This window comes from Orbicella faveolata, unplaced genomic scaffold (assembly GCF_042242905.1).
Source record: "Orbicella faveolata isolate gen_17 unplaced genomic scaffold, um_ofav_v1 contig_47, whole genome shotgun sequence".
NCBI classification, from domain to species: Eukaryota; Metazoa; Cnidaria; class Anthozoa; order Scleractinia; family Merulinidae; genus Orbicella; species Orbicella faveolata.
In genome coordinates this window covers 10531675-10550904 of record NW_028301577.1, presented here as the reverse complement: position 1 = coordinate 10550904, position 19230 = coordinate 10531675, and the positions used below count along the sequence as shown (strand labels likewise).

Genomic DNA, 19230 nt, shown 5'->3' with positions numbered 1-19230 from the left:
GGGAGATACAAAGTGGGGTGATAAACGAACGAGAGAACGAATGAATCAATGCGTTTTTCCTTTACACAAACTGCATGTGATATGCTCTTAGCTTTCGTTTTACAGCATCAAACTGAAGATTACACTGTATAGACACACGAAGAAATAGTATCTTTACAATATCCGCTATAGACAGGAGACTTGATGCTTAAAGTTTTCGAAGTGGAGAAAATTGCAAGAAGAGAGAGCATTGAATCCTGAGGAAAAGATACCCAATCCTCGAACTTGTCGCTACACTGAAAGATTGATAAAAATATGTTTTATTTACAAATGAAGAAAAACTGATTTATTACACTTGTAAGTGTTTCCTCCTTCAATATCTTTTTCTCTAATGACGACGTAGAATTTGACGTCGATCGTCCTACAATAATGACAACTCCTGCCCCTGTTTTTGGGCACAAGATACAAACCCTATACTAAACTAGATCTGAAGTGTCCAGTAGGGCTGGGGACACTCAGCCATGGGTCCTGACCATACACAAGAGATCAACCCTCACAAGGAAACACTACTGAGGCATGATGTGTACCACACTACTGTACATCCAGTAACAGGAGCTCTGCAAGGTCACTAAGCCATTGTCCAATTCACAAAGAAACCTTCAGTAATGGGGCGCCAATTTGTGGTCCTCGCTGAGTTTTAATAAACAAGGTATTCGCTATAAAACAACGCTTGGCACCTCTCGTAAGTTAGTATGTATATACACCTCCCCTGACAGGACAAGACGCTGTGGTCCTCGCCACAGCTGCATTTTGATAGGTCTGCTACATGTCCAAGGAGTGCGTACCATAAAAGGAAACTAAAGCCCAGTCCTCACACGTCCCTTCACGAGCATCGATTGTATTCCTTTATCCATTTGACCATCTTGGCCTCGCTTGTCTTTAGTTGCGCGGGTTTACCAGCTATGTTACGCTGTATGTTTTCCAGGGTTTTGCTTTGTGCTCTGAGGGCGATTTCTCCCGGAGTCAAGGAGTGGAAGAGTCTCTTAACCTGCCGAGATGAATTGTACCGTGACATTGGGGTTAATGTAATGTAAAATGTAAATGTAAATCTTATTTATAGTGTTCATGCACTTAGCTATACAAGCACTAAGCTTAGCTAGTTTACAGGCATGCCACTGAAATAAAGGAAACAAATATTTCAAATAAACGTAACATAGTTAAAAATCCCAACTGGCAGGAGGCAAACCAGTTGGCTATTTACAAAGCGTGACCGAGGATTTGAACTCGGGACTACCGAGAAACAAATCCCGCTTGTGGCAGGGTGGAGACCTTGAACCCGGGACCTCCGGATTACAACACTAGTGCCCTAAACCACTCGACCACTCGGCCACTCGGCCACCCTGTCTCCTTCTTGACCAAGCGTGAGGTCAAGATGGCTTGATATTGGCTCGATTATCGGGACACAGCGGGTAATTCCGAGCGGGCAAAATAGCGCCATCGGGTAGCCATCACAGCGCAGGATTCGGTTCACCTTGCCCGCTCACGGAGCTAGCCGTATAGTAAGTCAGAATATTGTAATCTTTCACGAGTCTTATACATTTGCAACGCACCGAAGATTGGCTCCAGTCTCTAACATTGTAACGTGATGCACACTATTAGACGGACCACAACCAGCCTTTTTCTATTGCAGTCAAACTTCAAATTCTTCTTCGTTTCTCTATATATTTCTGACAGTAACAATTGGGACAATTCCTTAACGTGATCAGAAACTTAAATGTTGATCCTGAACCTAGGGCTTTCGTAAAAGACTCTTTTGCTCGATAAAAAAGTTAATGGCCTGAGCTTTCATGCTAATTTTTGCTAGCGCAAATACATGTAATTATAAATTCATTTCTTTTACGAATTTCTGTTTCTTGCACGAATTTCCATTTCTTGCATGCTTTAAATAATGAAATTTAAGCTTAAGAGTGCTCTTAAGTTTCAGAAAACCTCAGCAGCTTTTGAATAAAAAAGTTAACTCCTCAACAAGAGAGAAAACAGTTCGATGTACTTGCCATTTTCAGCTGGTCTGTCGTGTGAAAACTTCCAGCCACTGCTTTAACAAGATTGCCAAGCTTGTAACTTCCCCCATATCTAGGTGAGAACAAGAACATCTCTTAATTGTAAACACGCAGCAAACAAAAATGCCTGTATTCATATCTTCAGGAATATATCCTGCTTCAAAAACCCTTTGTCATTTCAGTAGCATGCAAGAGAGAAAGACCCTCATCAAAACTCATTTGCTAAGAACCCTCAACCTAATACCACCCACCCATCCCATCCAACTCGGGTTTGATACTTTGCAAAACATTGCGCAGTTTATACACCTTGCTAAAGAGAAATAGTGTGATGTTAAACATCCAACGGTGGATTTAACTATTGGTTTTTCTCTTCACCTTCTTGCAATATTTTTCCAATGTTTGACGATAAAATCCCAGCTGGCGTCTGTCTTTCCACTTCCCTTGTTAACCATCTCTATCCAATACAAGCTGTCCTGGGGCCGAACTTTGTTTTCGTCCAAACTGTAGAGCAGATTTCTGTCGAAGAAAACAATAGTCAGTAAGAAACCCTGATTGGCTCGCAGATTCTCGTTTCCATGGCCTTTCTCTCTAAGACGGTAGGTAAATATCTGGGAACGAGATTTTCCTGAGTGGGTTGTGCACATATACGAAGAGTGTTTTTCAAAACTCTGTTGGTTTCTATTAATCTGCATATAAAACCATGGCGTTGGTAGTCGATCAAAGCAGGGGCGATGGGCTCGTGATCAAAGAGTCTAAGTAGTAGACTGAAGACTGAAGTTTAATAGGAAGTGGCGTAACAGAATTATCGCTTCCACAGCATCACCTGAGGATAGGTTTACGTAAAGCAGTCAAATAGTAATCTGCACGCATTGCATACCTATAAGTCAGAATCCATGCTATGTCACCAGGGGCGGGGCAGAAGACTCCTGAAATTTTCGTATAGGCATCATCCAACAAAAAATGACGTCAAATCCGGTTTAAACTGCGCTTCGCGGCTCGTTTCACAAAGCGAGAAAATGGCGTTTCGATTACTCACGATTTCCCTCTATTTGTAAACCATCAGTTTCGTTTCATTTTATATTGAGGATGGAAAGATGTTGCAGACACATTACTTCGACTTCTTTAGCAAAAACTTCGGGAAAAGAGAAAATTTTATTATTGTTTTGAAGCAAAATAACGGAGAGCCTTTGGTCATCGTCGGGCGAATTTTACACATTCGCAAAACTGGTGTTGTTCCGACTTTTGGTTCTTGTTGTTCGTGATTTAGTGATAACAATATGTGCAATAGCCTATAATGTTAACAACAACCTGGATGAAGTATTGCTGGCCATAGTTTGCATTGTGTACTACAGGAACATAATTAACAGAAGCCGTTTAGCTCCGAAAGTCGCTGTCACCAGAGCTTTTGTTGCTCGTGGCTCACATGTATTGGTAGAAGAGACAAGCTGGATCGCATGCTGAAGGTCAGTATCCCACATTCCCTCATCTCTCGTTGAAGATTGTTGTTTTCAGTTAGATACAGTACACTGAGTACATATATATTGGTACTTTGGGGTCATCAGTCTCTTTCTTTGGTGAGTGCTTTTAAAACGCCCAGTAAATCTTGATTCACGGCATGGAAGCTTATGTCTCGCTGGATCGAAATTTGAACAAGATTTTTGAGTTCTAGTCCTCTTTAAAAGTAATTAAATCAATTATTCAAATCCGAGCCATCAGAGGGAATCTGCCATTGAAGCTGCCCTAAGTTAAGGTCCTGTTTAAGGACCTTCCCCTTTGAAAATCGTGGGGTGTTCTTTGAGGCAACACAAGTACAGGTCCCATTTATATGGTCTCGGGTATCCGAGATAACCCTCCCCCTGAGGCAACTTTATCAAGTGTTTGTATGTGAAAATGTAGCCCCTGTAGGCCGAGTAAAAGTTGACCCTTGATTGTTGACCCATGATTATTTGTTGACCCAAAGTTGACCCATGATTATTTGTAACTCTTATTGAATAATCAAATGTGCAACTATCCCTCTTTGTATGTCACGGATTGCGTATCTTACAAATTCAGATTTACTGTAACGATGTCATTCAAAATTGCTTGGCTATATTTATCCCGGGTATCCCCCACTTTGAATTTCCCCTCCTTGACTTTCCCATTCCGCTATGTGAACCCGCTTCCCACCTTGCCCTCACTAATCCCACTTCGCTTCGTGTATTCCCTTCCCGATAAACGTTCCGTAAGAACGCTATCCGATAGTGTTTCAACCAGCGGATAGCGTTTTCCATTCTTTGAACAACCGGGAACGGATTGCTATGTCTATCCACAGACGTTTAGTTTTTTGCTACGAATTATTTTTCTCCGAGCGCGCGTCCCCAGTCCCACCCTCTTGCGTTTTGGCTCGTTCATATCCCACCCACCGGGTTAATATTTTGCTATGCTTGCGATCTCGACGAACTCAAGACAAAATAGAGGGTCTGTGGACAAACTACAGATTGCTCGGTGAATCGAGAACTCTGTATAAGCTGAAGATCAAGATATGATTTAATACCTGGATCTGAGGCTGTCTGTATTGAATGACGTAATAACATTCATCAAGAACTTCCTGTCTGTGTCAAAAGGAGAGTGTTGGTAAACAGACCAGAGGTAGTCCCAGTCTCCCTCGCTTGCCTTGTTGACTCCGAATGAGAAAGCCAGGTTCCGGAAGTTGGCACCCACACCCGGGAGACTGAGGAGAGGAAGTAAAGAAAGGGAATATATTGATCTGAACGTGTTTTAAAAACCAAAGAAAAAAAATGTCCCACAATTTCAATTAATCAAGCATTCAATCAACTGAAAGGCAGCGAAACAGAGTTTATAACTTAGTGTAAAATAATATTTACCTTCCAAGAGAGGTGTTTCTCAGTTCGTTAAACAAACGAACGAATCTTTCATTGATGTCTTTTCTCTGACCGCTTTTCATGGCTTCAGAGAGCACATCATATCTAAAATACCTGAGAAAAACAGTAACACTTTTAGCTAAGACATCAACAGGTCAAACGTTTTTTTGCAGACAAAGAAAGGCAATTTTCAAGGTTTGTTTTTAAAACTCAAGCTCGAAGACCCAAGTTCAAAAGCTCGTTTCTTCTCAACTCCCTTAGCTGACTGCCTTAAATTTCTGTCCAGTTAATTTTGTGAGACATATCCCTGTTGATAACTTTTCTTTATTGACATCAGCTGTCTGCTCGTAAATATATTGACTTTTATGAAGACGTTTTCAGCTGGTCCGGCACTACTGCGAAAATAATTAACGGGGAACGCAACGATCGCTTAAGTGTCTCACTTTTTCACACGCTTTCCTCGTGATATTAACATACTGTCCTTTGCAGTCGTTCATTGGGACGTCGCGTAGTGCTCCTATTTAAGCGCTTGCGTGAAGTACCATAAAACGGTTGCCAGGTAACCTTGAACCCAGTGCAAAACAGCGCGAGAACTGGGTAGGAAATTAGTTGCAAGCTAGACTGGACTAACACGCTCGACTATTCTACTAGCTAGACATGTTGTTTTGCAAAATGTGCTGTTCAAATAATAAAATGTTTGTTGACGTTTGAACAACCAAATAAACCTTAGACAGCTGAACGATAAAATGATAACCCGACCATTAAAATTTCCGAGTTGGCTTTTGCCCCAAACGAGTCTTTTTGCGAAACCATTCATACGAAAATGTGTTCCGCCTAGAGGTTCATCTGTCGTGTACATCAATCTCATTTTCATATGAAAGGTTTTACACGAGGACTCGTTTTGAAACAGAGGCTCAAGGTAACTCGGAAATGGCCTGTTCTTATCACGTGATAGTGACGCACCTTTCCTGGTCAGTCCCAGTGTCCTCCGCGCCGACCAAGTCAATAAGATGATCCTGAAGGTGCCACAAGAATTGCTGAAACACAATTCATCAAGTGAAATGGATTTTAATCTTCTGCCTCTAGCCGTCTACCTCAGGGATAGCAATATAATAGCATTTCAACTATTTTTTTTGCCAATGTTATCTTTCTTTATACCACGTTCATGACAAATGAACATTTTATCCCTATCATGTATTCTTCGAGCTGAACATTTACCATCTTTCCATTATTTATCACACGCATGAACCCGTCTGACATTGCTTCTAACGTTTCACTCCTCAAATTCAGCGATCAAGACTAGAGCTAGAAAACGTCAACACATGTTAGAACCTGGGCTTAATAGAACTAATTAGTGTCTGCAACCGACGGTAAAAAAAAACCTTATGAGACGGTTGTGTGTACCTTGTACAACAGCTTGTGAGGTTTACTAAATACTCCCGTGAGACACTTGGACACGTGTCTCGCCACAGACCAGGGAACTTGGTGTTGCTCTCGTATCAGGTACGTCGACAAATTCAGGGCAAGGACTGGATCTAGTAAGCCTCGACTAGAAAACAAAATAAAAAGCAGGACTTCGTTGTTAAGTAGCGATTTATACCGGCACAGGGGATTGAGCTTTAAATCAGTTTTCAATTGGGTGTTGAAAGTAATCTGGGATTGCTTTTATTTCGCTTCATTGTACTCTGTGATCCCCCGTAGGCTGTTAATTCAACACAATAACATGCGAACCTTACACAGCCCATAAAGTACAAGGAAAGCCATATTTTTGGAACATTTGTCCCTGTGCTAGACTTGAAAATGAACTTTTCTGTACGTTGTTTTTGAGCGTTGTTAACGTTTTCTTGCGCTAAGATTGATGGGTAAATATACCAGTCGCCATTCTTTTTCCTACAGAGAATTGGTTTTCAATACTCCAGTCTCCTCCTAAGCCAATCAGACATAAAACTAAAAACCATATTACACTAAGGGCGAGCCCATTCAATTACTCACCAAGAAAGTGTAAAAACGTCGTGAATCAAACCAGCTCGGTCAGACGGACTGAATACCTGTAAAAGGCACAACGTTTTTAATTTAAGAGAGCATGATGCTAATAAAACCTTCTTACCTGGAAAACAGCAGTAAGTTACCTGATGATCTTCTCTGAGCTGCGCTGAAAGCTTTTTCCAGTTTTCCTCGTCATAGTTTACCATGAAAAAGCCTGTGGCGTTGACGTTAGCCATTATCCAACCATCTGTGGAGGCGTCTTTTAGCGGGTACGATTCTAAACAGAGACTCAGAAATGACTGAATTGCCAGACATTGTAGTGCTTATGATCTTTCAAATATTTACTTGGATTGTAGTGCTTAGTTGCCAAGATAGCTGGCGGTATATATAGTAGCAGCGCCAATATTCACAAAGTGGACGCTGTCCTTGGATACAGCAGAACAGAAATCGAAAGACATTCCCGTCATGCTTATACATCAGTTTTCTCAAGGATTTGCATACTGGAATTTTTATTTCTTTCCCGGTAGCAAGTATCTTCGGCCATATTGATCCCGGCCGTTTGTCCACTGCATTGTGTTACATACTTAAAAATGTCACATGAAAGCACAGATCAAAGTTTAATCTACGATTCTCACTTTAGTGATCAGATTTCCGTTAGGTAATAAAGTTGGTCCATCTAAATGGCATTTTTATTTGCTCTACCGTGTGCCTCTGTTTCAAAACGAGTCCGTGCAAAACCTTTCAAATGAAAATGAGTTTGATTTGCATGAAAATGAACATGTAGGTGGAATACATTTTTATACGAATAGTCTCAAACGAAGACTCGCTTTGACACAGAGGCAAAAGGCAACTCGGAAGTGACAAATTCAACTGGAGAAAACTTTCCATACTTACTGTAGGTTGGTGATATTGAAACCCACCGCGGTGTTTGATGGGACTGTGTGACGTAAGACAAGGGAATTGACCACTTCTGCCTAAGAGCACATTTCAACAAAAGATATCATGTTTATACAAAAATGATACCACAAAGATCACCACCGCTATATGCTAGCTACAAACACATCTTACTATCGCGACAGGCGGGAGTTTTTTAACTTAGTTTTTGAGAGCTGTTACGGACCTGTCAAAAGGCGTTCGAGCCGCAATGTAAGCTCGTCCAAAGAGTGCTCTCCCTATCTGTCGACGCGTAAAAGATGTGTATACCAAGATTTTGATTAGTCCGAGCGAACAGAAATTTCTCTCCGCGGGCTCAATTTTTCCTGCGCTCGAGAGATGTCGGAGACTGGAATCGAAAAATCTCACTCTGATGACATAGGTCTTCAGAGATCCGTATTGTACCTGTGATTGGTTATAATTTACGCGCGAAAATTTAGTACCCGAAGGGGAAAGAAACCATGGTTACTTCACTCTTGGTTACCTGTTCTCTGCTTGTTTATTTTCTTTTTTTAAATCCTCAAGGACGTCTTCTTGTTCAACGTGAAACACGCCTCCCTGCTTTCGTATGTTAACGATGGGAAATCCTTTCTGATCTGTCCAAACTTTCATTAATCCTTTTACGTCGATATTTCCATTTGCCTTGGGAAGCAGACAAATATTTAAAAAACAAACAAAATATTAAGTGATATCCTTAAAGTCTTGGTGATATCACGACTAATACTAAAATGCAGTATCAGATCTATTGTGAGAACAAGTTGCGGTTAGCCCCTGTTGAAAAATGTAGCATTTGTTAATGGTTCGTAATCCGTCTCAATTCGATCTTTCCCAGTCCTAACCATTCTTTTTCCTCTTGCTATAAGTTAGACTAACTGTTCGTGTTTCCTTCAATTTCAAGGGAACTTAGAACACCACAAAAATGTCTCAATATTATGTACCGTGACATTGTTGAAGACTGAGACCAAGCGTGTCAGATGACTTTTGCCTGACTCTACCCTCCCCCCCCCCCCCCCACTAACCGACCATTGTACTCAACGTCGAGATCTTCTTGAACGTGCTCTTGTTAGTGAATGGTATTACAAATACAATCTCAATTGAAGTTTGTCCTGATGTGTGCCTTTTATTACAGACATAGCTCCTTGTTCCCAGTCGCATTGAGAACCCCCCATTTCTGCCCTCTCTTCTCCCGTCTTTAGCACAGTCCCCGCCCCTTGTCTCCTTCCCACTTATATGAAGGGTTAACTAAAAAGGAACTCAGTTTAAAGGGGCTCAGTCATGGTATTTTGAGTTATTTTGGCCACAAACAAAATAGCCTTTAAATGGTAGGAAACCTGAAAATAACAGTTTAATAAGATAGAAAAACACCAAAGAGATAATGATAAACCATAAAGGAACAAGGATGGCTAAGGATGGAGAAGATTAACACGGATTACAAACGACAACTTTGAAAAATTGAGGCTAAACTTTTCAATATGCGCAGACCGTGACGTAGCTCCTTCAACAGAATTGTCGAGTGATTATTTCAGTTAGTCAATAATATTCTTTTTGTAAAAGCACAATCAGTTACTAAGATTCCTACCTCGCCTATGGCATCCCACAATTCCTCTGCATCAGCATTCCCGTATTTGAAAGTTTGAATGTAGCACTGCGGACGAACACACACACAAAAAAATCGATCAATTGCGCTTTACTTTGAAAAATAGCGTTATGTTGCCCGCAAACTATTATTAGATGTCCGCGGCTCGATTGTGAAGATTCCTTTCTCGTTGAACTTTCGCTCGTAGTCACTTTCTACTTCAACAAAAACTAAATTTGGAAATCTGATCTGATTTATTACAGCCGCAACTAAATTAAGGTGGCTTATATAAATAAAAATCTGTAAGACAGATTTTGAGCTTTTTTTTATTTCAAATTTTCTTAGTTTTACAGATTTTTATTTTGCTCTGCATGAATGTTAAATCAGAGCCATCTTCTTATTCCTGAAATTTTGAGGTGGGGTCATACGGGTAGATTTTGAGAAAAACGTGATTTAACCTACTACTGCCCAGTCTCTTCTGGGGAACTGGGTCGTTCATTTTGGCCATTTGTTGACGTTTAATTGTTCAAGTTTCACATAGAATGGTAAAAGACTTAAGTAAACAGTAAATAGAGAAGGAAAAAAACATCTGGGAACATTTTTCAAAAGAGTTAGAATTTGGGCTATTATAATCCATCAAAACTGTAGTAAGCCACCTTAAGGACTATCTGATAGTACCTTGATTCCATTCAAGAATTTCTCCTCACCAAGAAAGTTCATCAACATACGAAGAATCATGGCTCCCTATACAAAATAAATTAACTACGTTTTTTATACAGAAACAGAAAAAGAAATGTACACTTTTTTTATATGTGATGATTGACTGTGTGATATGGTCTAGTTGAAGTGTTGTCGTTATCGCCAATCAAAAATCCGCACTTCACTATGTAATCATCATCGTTATCGCTAATCAAATGTCGTCACTTCATTATGTCATCGCCCCTCAATGTTCCATCGCTTTTTTCCTTCTGTTATTCATTACTCCAAAAATCCGGTACGAAACCGCAATGGTTCCTACCGATAATGAATAGAAAACTCAGTCCGGAAACAAGTACTGTTTTTCTAGTTCAAAGTTGCAGAAAATGAACAGACGGACTTTTCTCATCCAATCAGAAGTACAGCACCAACTTCTAACGTCATTATGTTACTTAGCACCTTCGCAGTGAAAGCATGCTGGTTCAGTAAATAGTGGAAGAAATTATGCCTGACTACCCACCCCCTACCCACTCCTTCCGCTAAACGCATGCCCTAATGGCCTGTTCACCTTCTGATAAGAGATGGTGTCAAATATGTCGTCAATCTCTTCTGGTCTTTGAACCTTGACGCTGATTGGATGAGATGACCGAGCGGAATCAGCTTGCAAAGCAGACTGCCAGCTGGTAGATACAACTGGTTCCCGCTGAAAAAAATAAGCTGTCAGTTAAACTCCATCTAGCCCTAGCCGGGGACATTGTGTTGTGTTCTTGGGCAAGACACTTAACTCATACAATGCCTCTCTCTACCCAGGTGTACAAATGAGTACCGGCGAACTTAGTGCTGGGGGTAACCCTGCGATGGACTAGCGTCCCATCCAGGGGGAGTAACAATACTCCTAGTCGCTTCGTGCCACAGAAACTGGAGATAAGCGCCGGCTTTGGAATGTTCTTAACATATTCTTTAGATTTCGTCAATTTCAGCCTCAATATCCTTCACACAAGACCTATATTCTCGCAGACGCGTAATTATTACGTGTGGACGCATTATGTGTCTCTTCTGTAAAAAACCCAGCCAATCTATTAGCGCTGCATGAATTGTATAGACTGGTGGTGTTATTACCATGTTCCAGCCATCTAATACATGATTAGCTCCAAATTCATCCTCGACAAAGATGGCGAATCCCTCGTTCAGCCACAGGTCGTTCCACCATCTCATTGTTACCAGGTTCCCGAACCACTGAAACAAACAACGATATGTCGTAACGTATTTTCTTGATCAAAGACCTGTACTTTACTCTTATTACATGTATTTTAATGTGGCGCTAACTCTCAAATCATTGGATGATAAGTTTATGGTGTGATTATTTAAATAAAAGTTATTGAGCAGTTCATTCGTGTGGAGGGAGGCGCGGTGGCCCCATCCTCATGCACTAATGGTACTGTTTGTTACGCCGTAAAAGGTGCTTCTAACTCTCGAGCCTGTGGACGAAACCTTAGCGTGTAAACCACGAGTAGTCCCTCTTTGGCTTAGTCCGTCGTGCGTGACGCGAAAGAAAACTCTTTCACTTAGTCCGTCGTGCGTGACGCGAAAGAAAACCGCGAGAAAAAAATGGCCGCGCGAAATCCTGGGGGCGAGGAGCGCGCGTATCCTTTGGCTTCACGCACGACAGACTAAGCGAAAGAGGCACTACTTGTAGTCTACTTAGTGTGCGACCGTTCGCACCAACGCTATCGCATCATACTCTCAGATGGTGCTGTGAGTTTTACAGTAGTTTGAAATATTATATTACTGACCATCTTGGCAAGATGATTGGCAGCATAGATCACCTGATGAGCCAGCTCGTGTGCTATGACTTTGGTCATCGCTAGTTTGACATCAGTTGAACAAAACTGCTCATCGTACACAAGATAAGATCGCCGGAACATCACCAGTCCCCATTCCTCCATCGCACCGATTAGAAAGTCGGGTACAGCTAGCATATCTGGAAACAAGGGAGAACACGTGATTTTAAATAACACAGCACTGAGACAACACGTGAGACAACACGTGACAGCATTGAGACAACACGTGACAGCACTGACACAACACGTGACAGCCTGACACAACACGTGACAACACTGAGACAACACGAGAGCACTGACACAACACGTGACAGCACTGAGACAATACGTGACAGCACTGACACAACACGTGACAGCACTGACACAACACGTGAAAACACTGAGACAACACGTGACAGCACTGAGACAACACGTGACAGCACTGAGACAATACGTGACAGCACTGACACAACACGTGACAACACTGAGACAACACGTGACAACACTGAGACAACACGTGACAACACTGAGACAACACGAGAGCACTGACACAACACGTGACAGCACTGAGACAATACGTGATTTTAAGAACGAAGCTACAGCTCGCAAGATCTCGCAAATTATTAAAAGACGGCGACAAGAAGACATCCTTTCCAGATTTACAGTTCAAAACGGAAACAAAAATGTACATGATGTCTTACTTACCAAGTTTAGGAAGAGGAAAAGGTTCTCCAAATAGCTTCTCGTAATAAGACAACACCTTCACACCGGTCTCCAGGGCATACTCCAAACGGTCGTAATCATCGGGTGGGGCATGGACCCTAACCTGCCGACCAAAATGAACAGAAGTTTAAAGATCCCTCATCATACATCATCAATCGGTCTCAAAAGATTGTGGAATTGCACACTGGGAACTTGTTTAGGGGTTGCAGTGCGGGAATTCACGAGGTTTCAGTCGAATGGAAAGCGCCCCTCGTGTTTTAGGCCCAAATTTTCGAAAATTTCTTACCGGGAATTTCCGTTCCATTTGGTTTTCCTCCTGGAATTTACGGAGTTTTCGTTTGAATGATTTGTATTTCTAAAATTTAACAATTTTCGGATTTTCAAGAAACTTTGCAAGAAAATGACCGAAACGAAATGCACGAAAGTTCCGGAATTTTTGGTACTTAATTACGAACGACTCCATTGACCTAACTTGAACTGAAAAAACAATCGCGGTCAAGGCGCACTCTAACAATTTCTCTCCCACTAAAAATGTCACACACCTTCTTGTTTATTCAGTAATCTCTTCTGCTATCATTTAACGCCCCGTCCACACTACGCCAGAGGAATTTGAAAACGTCCACACTAATCCATCATGAAAACGGAGCTTTGTAATAAAAGAACAAGTCGCCGCAAGAAAACCCTGACCGGAGAGCCATCACTAAAGCATACACTATATCCAACAAACAAACCCAACTACATTGACAATCGTACCAATACTCCCGAGCCGGTCGTCTTCTCTTTGTATTTGAAGTCCAGCACTGCAAAAGCCACAAGATAGGAGCTCATGTTGACGCTACGGGCAAAGTGTTCCTCAACAAGTCCATCCTTCCTGGTCACGCGCCCGACCCGGAGCATATTGGAGAGGGCATAATATTGAGGGTCGTGGGTTATTGATATGGTAAAGGACGCTTTAAATGAGGGCTCGTCGAAACAGGGGAACACTTTCCTGGCGTGAGCCGGCTCAAAATGAGACACAGCTAGTGTTCTGTTGAAAAGAAAACGTGAAAGAATACGGGAGTTAATAATTAAGTTAGTGAGCAAACACTAAAACAAACAAACAAACGATGTGGGTGTCTCCCATTTGTTCGAAACGCTCAGTTGGAGTCAATAGACCACCGAAAGAGGTCGCCTAAAACGAGGCCTCATTAGGGGGAGGAGAAGGGGCTCTCAGTATCCCATATCCCACTAATTTTTTGCTTAAATTCCTGTATTCCTTTTATTTAAGTAGCAAAAATTAACAATTTTCCTACTAGATATCCAAGTTTATCTGCTCTAAATATCCCACCCCATAAATTTTTCCCCAAAATAACCTGTATCCCGTTAATATCCCGTATCCCGAAAAGGGCCTCCATAGGAAATACCTTGACGACAGAAGTGCGAACGTTTGTCTTCAAAGAAGGCTAGGCAGTTGGCGTTTCATTACAACTGGGTAAAACGGTATAGAATAACTCTGAAATCCTGAATATTCGAAACGAATTTCCAAAACAGAAAGATTTCCGAAAATAATTTCCAGGAAGTTTGTATCTAGAAATGTCCAGATTTTTTTTTTCCTCTTTTGCCAAATTGTTATGAGGCGCTCTGAATTTCCGAAAAGTGCGCGAACATGGAGGAATCACGACTGGCTTTGGCGGCTGTACTTGATTGATCGAGAGGGCACCTTAATTGACTCTGATTGTTTGGTAAATGTTACGCGACATTTATGAAGCAATAGTAGGAGTTTACAAACATAAATAAGCTTACGAAATATGTATTCAGATAGCCACGGACCTTTTCACCCCTGTTTCAGTAGTGTACGAACTCTTGTAGAATCCTTCCAATCTGTCGGAAATCTTGGACTTAAACTCCAAAGTAACGTAATAAAATCCTTCTTTGCGAAGAGCGTCTCTGAGCTCTATACAGAGCTGTTGGTGTTCCTTGAAAGCAAGGATTCTCTTGAGCAGCATTCCTTTCTCTCGGCTGTTCTCTACTGTTGTCACGGAAACGTTGGTTACATCCAGATCTCCGCAGTGAAGGATAACATATCGAGTTGTTTGGTCACAAGCAATTTGTATCTTTACAACTCCATTGTACTTGAGCGTTGTCAAATTCACTCGCAAATCCAGTTTGTAACTGAGCGGTTTCAAGTCCTTAGGAAGACGTAGATCTTTGTGAGGGAACTTCTCAATGTTATGAACGAAGTGAAACTCGACCTCTTCTCCCCTGGTGCGATGTTTTGACAACTCTCGCGCATGCTCGGTGAAGTAGGGTAGAAAATCGTGTTTTGTTAGAACACCAACGAGAGCCGCTGCGAAAATGAGCGAAATGAAGAAAACTAAATATTTTAGTATTATTTTGTGGATTTGCTTACTCTTCGTGGGCGAATAACGCGATAGTAGATTTTTGCTCCTTAAATTGGTCTTTCGTGTCTTCTTCGATTCGAATTCGCCGACATCCGTTTCCATGGCTGCTCTGATCTTTCGAGAATTTTATCTGAAATTCAAGTGAAGAAACAACTAAGAGAAATCATTAAGGTTTTGATATGAACCTAATTGAAAACTGCACGCTAACCTTTTTAGCAGTTAGTAAAGAGATTCGGACTGGCATCATTTGAATATAATTTAACAATTAGATTTATATGAGCGCGCGATTTCTATGAGGTGATAGTTGATGACGCCGAAGTAAAGTAAGGTTAAGTCTGCATCAGTACGAGCCAAGTAGCCCCAGCATCAGGCCGGCTCTTATCTCCGGATTCTTGAGCATGAAGCGATTAGGAGTATTTCTACTCCATCCTGGATGGGATGCTAGTCCATCGCAGATTACCCCCAGCATTAAATTCGCCGACACCCATTTACACTCCTGGGTGGAGAGAGCCACTGTGAGAGTAAAGTGTCTTGTCCAAGAACACCGTCCCACAATGTCCCCGACTCGGGCTCGAACCCGGACCGCTCAATCCAATCCGGAGTCGAGCGCACTAACCGTGAGGCCAACGCGCCTCCAACATCATCTGGCCGAAGTGGTACAGGAAAACAGATGAATGGCCAAAGAAATTCACGGATAAGATGGTTTTCTTGTGCGTTAAATGCAATAACTTGAACAAAATCCTTCTACTAACCTTCGATGTATCATGTGCACTGAAACTCGAGTTCGACTCAAGCCATGTTTTCGTAGAAATTGCGAATTCCCTCAAATAAATAATAGCTGTTTAGCGAGTTCATTTAGACGATACTAAAAAGCTAATACCAATGGAAAGGATGTCGTCACCATAGAAATCTAGAATTGAGTGAGCGAGGCAACAAAAGGACGAATAAACTATATTTCAAATTTCAAAGAGACTGCAAGAATATCTGTTTCCGGCAAACAAAACTCGTAGATGTTGTAATGTTTCTGTAAAAGTTTCATGGAAAAACACGATGCACGTATTTGACATATTTGAAATACGAGATTATATGATTATGAAAGATGGCCATGTTTATCGTTTTCGCCAGAACCTACGCCTCAAGAGACTTCAAGCCAACATTGATTTTAGCCTGGGAGGGTGCCAGGCAACCTAGCTATTACAGCACGCATAGATGTGACGTCAGGATGACGTCACAACCTTCGGGTCGTGTTCGCACTTACTCTTGCCATGCCGTGATTAGACGGTAAGAACCGGCAACTCTTCGGTTTTTTTTTTTAAACAGATTTGTCAACTGACTAGACTACAATTGTCAGGAAAGTCAAGAGGTCCTTCTAAGTTTAAGGTGGCTCCCTATAGTTTTACGATTGCACGCGTGCATGGGGCGAATGCTCAAGTTTACCTGCGCGCACTCAAAGGAAAACGTCAGTGTTTTTCGATTTTAAGGTCGTCAAAATGAGCACAAAAAGCGAAACTGACAGTGAATTTTCTCGCGTTTCCTTCGGTGAATTTTTTTCCTTGAAATTTGGCTCTGTTGGGACCACATACAATTCCCATAAAATACCCTATTTTTGTTAAAATCTGTCAGAGCTAATCTAATATATTTAGAAGAATCACAAATTACAAAATATTGGGAAAATTGTCTGAACAGCCTTGTCTTTTTACCAATTCAAAATGTCAGGCAATATCATTTCCATGATGTGGCAAAGTGTGAAAAAATTTCACCGAAGGAAAGTATAAATATTAAGGAGTTTAGGCCAAACTGAGGAATATATCTGCCTGTCATTAGATGAGATGTTGCCATGGTAACGGCCTTAATCCAAAAATTGACAACCAAAAAATAAGCGTTAATTAACAATAACCATACTGGTAAATCTCTACAGGGAAAACTTTAAGATAAATTAACTCAGTAAGTTTTCTTTTCTAACTCGCGCTCTATAGGGAGGGTGTTCGTAAATACTCTATGGAGCTACCTTAAACTCAAAAGAGAAGCTGCCCTCCTATGTTCATAGGGGAACTATTCTCAGCCATAGCAGGTGCTTGTATTCGTAATAGAATGGTGTCTAATTGATAAGCTACCTGTAACACCCGTTGGCACCACGAAAGCTCTCCGCTGACACATTGCCAAGTAGATTTCAGTTAAATCCGACAAGACCTTCCAGAAAGTCTTCCGGGATAAAATTTCAATATTGCGCTATCAGGTAAAGGTTCAGAAAACCAGCTCCTCAAATTACGAGCGCATACGTTGAAGTGTACAACTTCTGTTTTTGCGACGCGTTTGAGCGCGTCTTAGATCGTGTTGCCCCGGACTAAAATTTAGATTAGACACGTTAATCATTTGATCAAGTTATAAAAAGATGTTGTTACTCTCACCTGTAAAACGTCTTAAGGTCTTTTCTGATTATAACCCTCATTACACTGTCTTTAAAAAGGTCAAAATAGCCATGGTTTTAGGCCCAACACCATAAATTCTAATATTTATACCACATCAAAACATTGTCTCAAGCCCGCTACCCGTCGTCTGTGGACAGCGGTAACGACAAATGGACAAGCGTACCGTAATAATTCGATTTAGCGCCCTTCTTCCAATAAGCGCCCCTAACAAACAAGGGCTCCCCATCCAGCGGCCTTTCAATAATCACCCATGGGGCGAGAGTGACATACATGATATTGAGAAAGATTAAACTGATTAGACGAATGAACCTAATATTGAACAGTATAAATTCCTTTATTATATAGCAAGGAGACTGCAAGGTAGTCTTTAGGTAGATCTGAACGTTCTGATTGGTTCTTCCTTGATCGGGATTTTGCCATACGAACCGTTCCATGTTTCCAAGCCGTTATTTATTTATTTATTTATTTATTTATTTATTTATTTTTTTGTCATATAGTTAACTACGTACTAACCTAACTAACTGCCACCACCTCGGGCCAATACTGCCCCGGTGCGGCCCTCGCGCTCGGTTAGTAAGAAGTTAATACAGTTTGGAAAGGTGTAGGAACCGCCATTCGACGGCGCAACTTTGCCACATGCACAAACTTGCGAAGATCTACTGATGGAATCTTTTCAGCCTTAAAAATCCAACCTACCACATGCTTGGGATAGTCATCTACGGTGCGACTGAAAAATGTCGTAGGTAAGGATGCCTCAAAATTTTATGACGATGGTAGTGTCAGACGATGTTACGTAATGAGGGTTGCATGCGAATTTTCTTTGCCGTAAGCAGCGCACAGGGAGCCCTCACATCCGTTTAGAATATGAATCAACCTACCTTTATCGTGCGTGTTTGATGTGAGGGCTCCCTGTGGCAGCCTGTGCTTTAAAGCCGGTGCATGCGACAAACTTGCTCCACGTTATTAACGGTGAGAGATTTCAACGAGTCAGTCATAGACTCTGTATTAAAAAACATCTACTGATCGACGGATTTCAAGTGACTACAAAATTTTAGTGATGGGCGCATTTAAATACTACACCCCTATTTTTCCTATTCAAAGTTCCCTGTCCCCCTTCCCTAAGGCCCACCTCACCGTTATTACGGTCAGTGTCTTGCAAAACGCAGACTGCAGACCGCAGACTGCAGACCGATGGTTAAAATGCAGACTGTAAATTGCAGGCTTTTTAAGTGTATATCGCGTTGTGTCCAATATCAAGCTCTAACCATAAACAGACTAACCTAGAAGTTATTCAGGCTAAGGGGAGTGAAAATCTGCGCTCCGTTTAGCCTGAATAGAGCTCCGGTTAGGCTGGATATAAATCAGGTTAGCCTGAATAACTCTCCGGTTAACATGCTTACGGTTAGCCCTCGATAATAGAAATGGTAAAACGATTCAGTTAAAAAGTCTCCAGTCTGCAGTCGGCACTTTACCCCTAGGCTGTTCAAAGCCTCTCTATTTTCCAAAGCACGCGAAAAAGCGAGCGAAGCGAGCGCGAGGTACGCGGAGGTACGCGCGAGGTACGCGGAGACCGGGACGGTCGGTCCCCACCCCATACCCATTCAAGTCTCCCGTTTTGCGCCGGTGTCCAGTTCTCTCGCGATTCTCTCCGCGTGTTTAACGATCGAAGAAAAATACGAGAAACAGAAAATGGAAGGCTGTAACCAGTCTGTTTTTATTTTAATACCCCTGGTCTGCAGTCTGTAATTTGCAGTCTGGGTTTTACACCGACCGCGGTCATTATCTC

General features: G+C 41.7%; 1 protein-coding gene across 1 annotated transcript; it reads right to left on the bottom strand.

Moving 5' to 3' along the window:
- Positions 1 to 283: 283 nt before the first annotated feature.
- Positions 284 to 19185, bottom strand: LOC110048408 (endoplasmic reticulum aminopeptidase 2-like). The gene is made up of 20 exons (XM_089278972.1): positions 17424 to 19185; positions 14444 to 15145; positions 13388 to 13661; positions 12617 to 12737; positions 11918 to 12072; positions 11211 to 11327; positions 10660 to 10794; positions 10074 to 10139; positions 9399 to 9464; positions 8304 to 8461; positions 7781 to 7860; positions 7030 to 7163; positions 6893 to 6948; positions 6305 to 6449; positions 5864 to 5937; positions 4904 to 5014; positions 4573 to 4749; positions 2415 to 2555; positions 2034 to 2112; positions 284 to 1027 (listed from the first exon to the last, which is right to left on the bottom strand). The coding sequence occupies exons 2-20, from the start codon at positions 15115 to 15117 to the stop codon at positions 863 to 865; spliced, it is 2928 nt and encodes a 975-aa protein (XP_089135098.1). The 5' UTR covers positions 15118 to 15145; positions 17424 to 19185; the 3' UTR covers positions 284 to 862.
- Between the last annotated feature and the right edge of the window lie 45 nt (positions 19186 to 19230).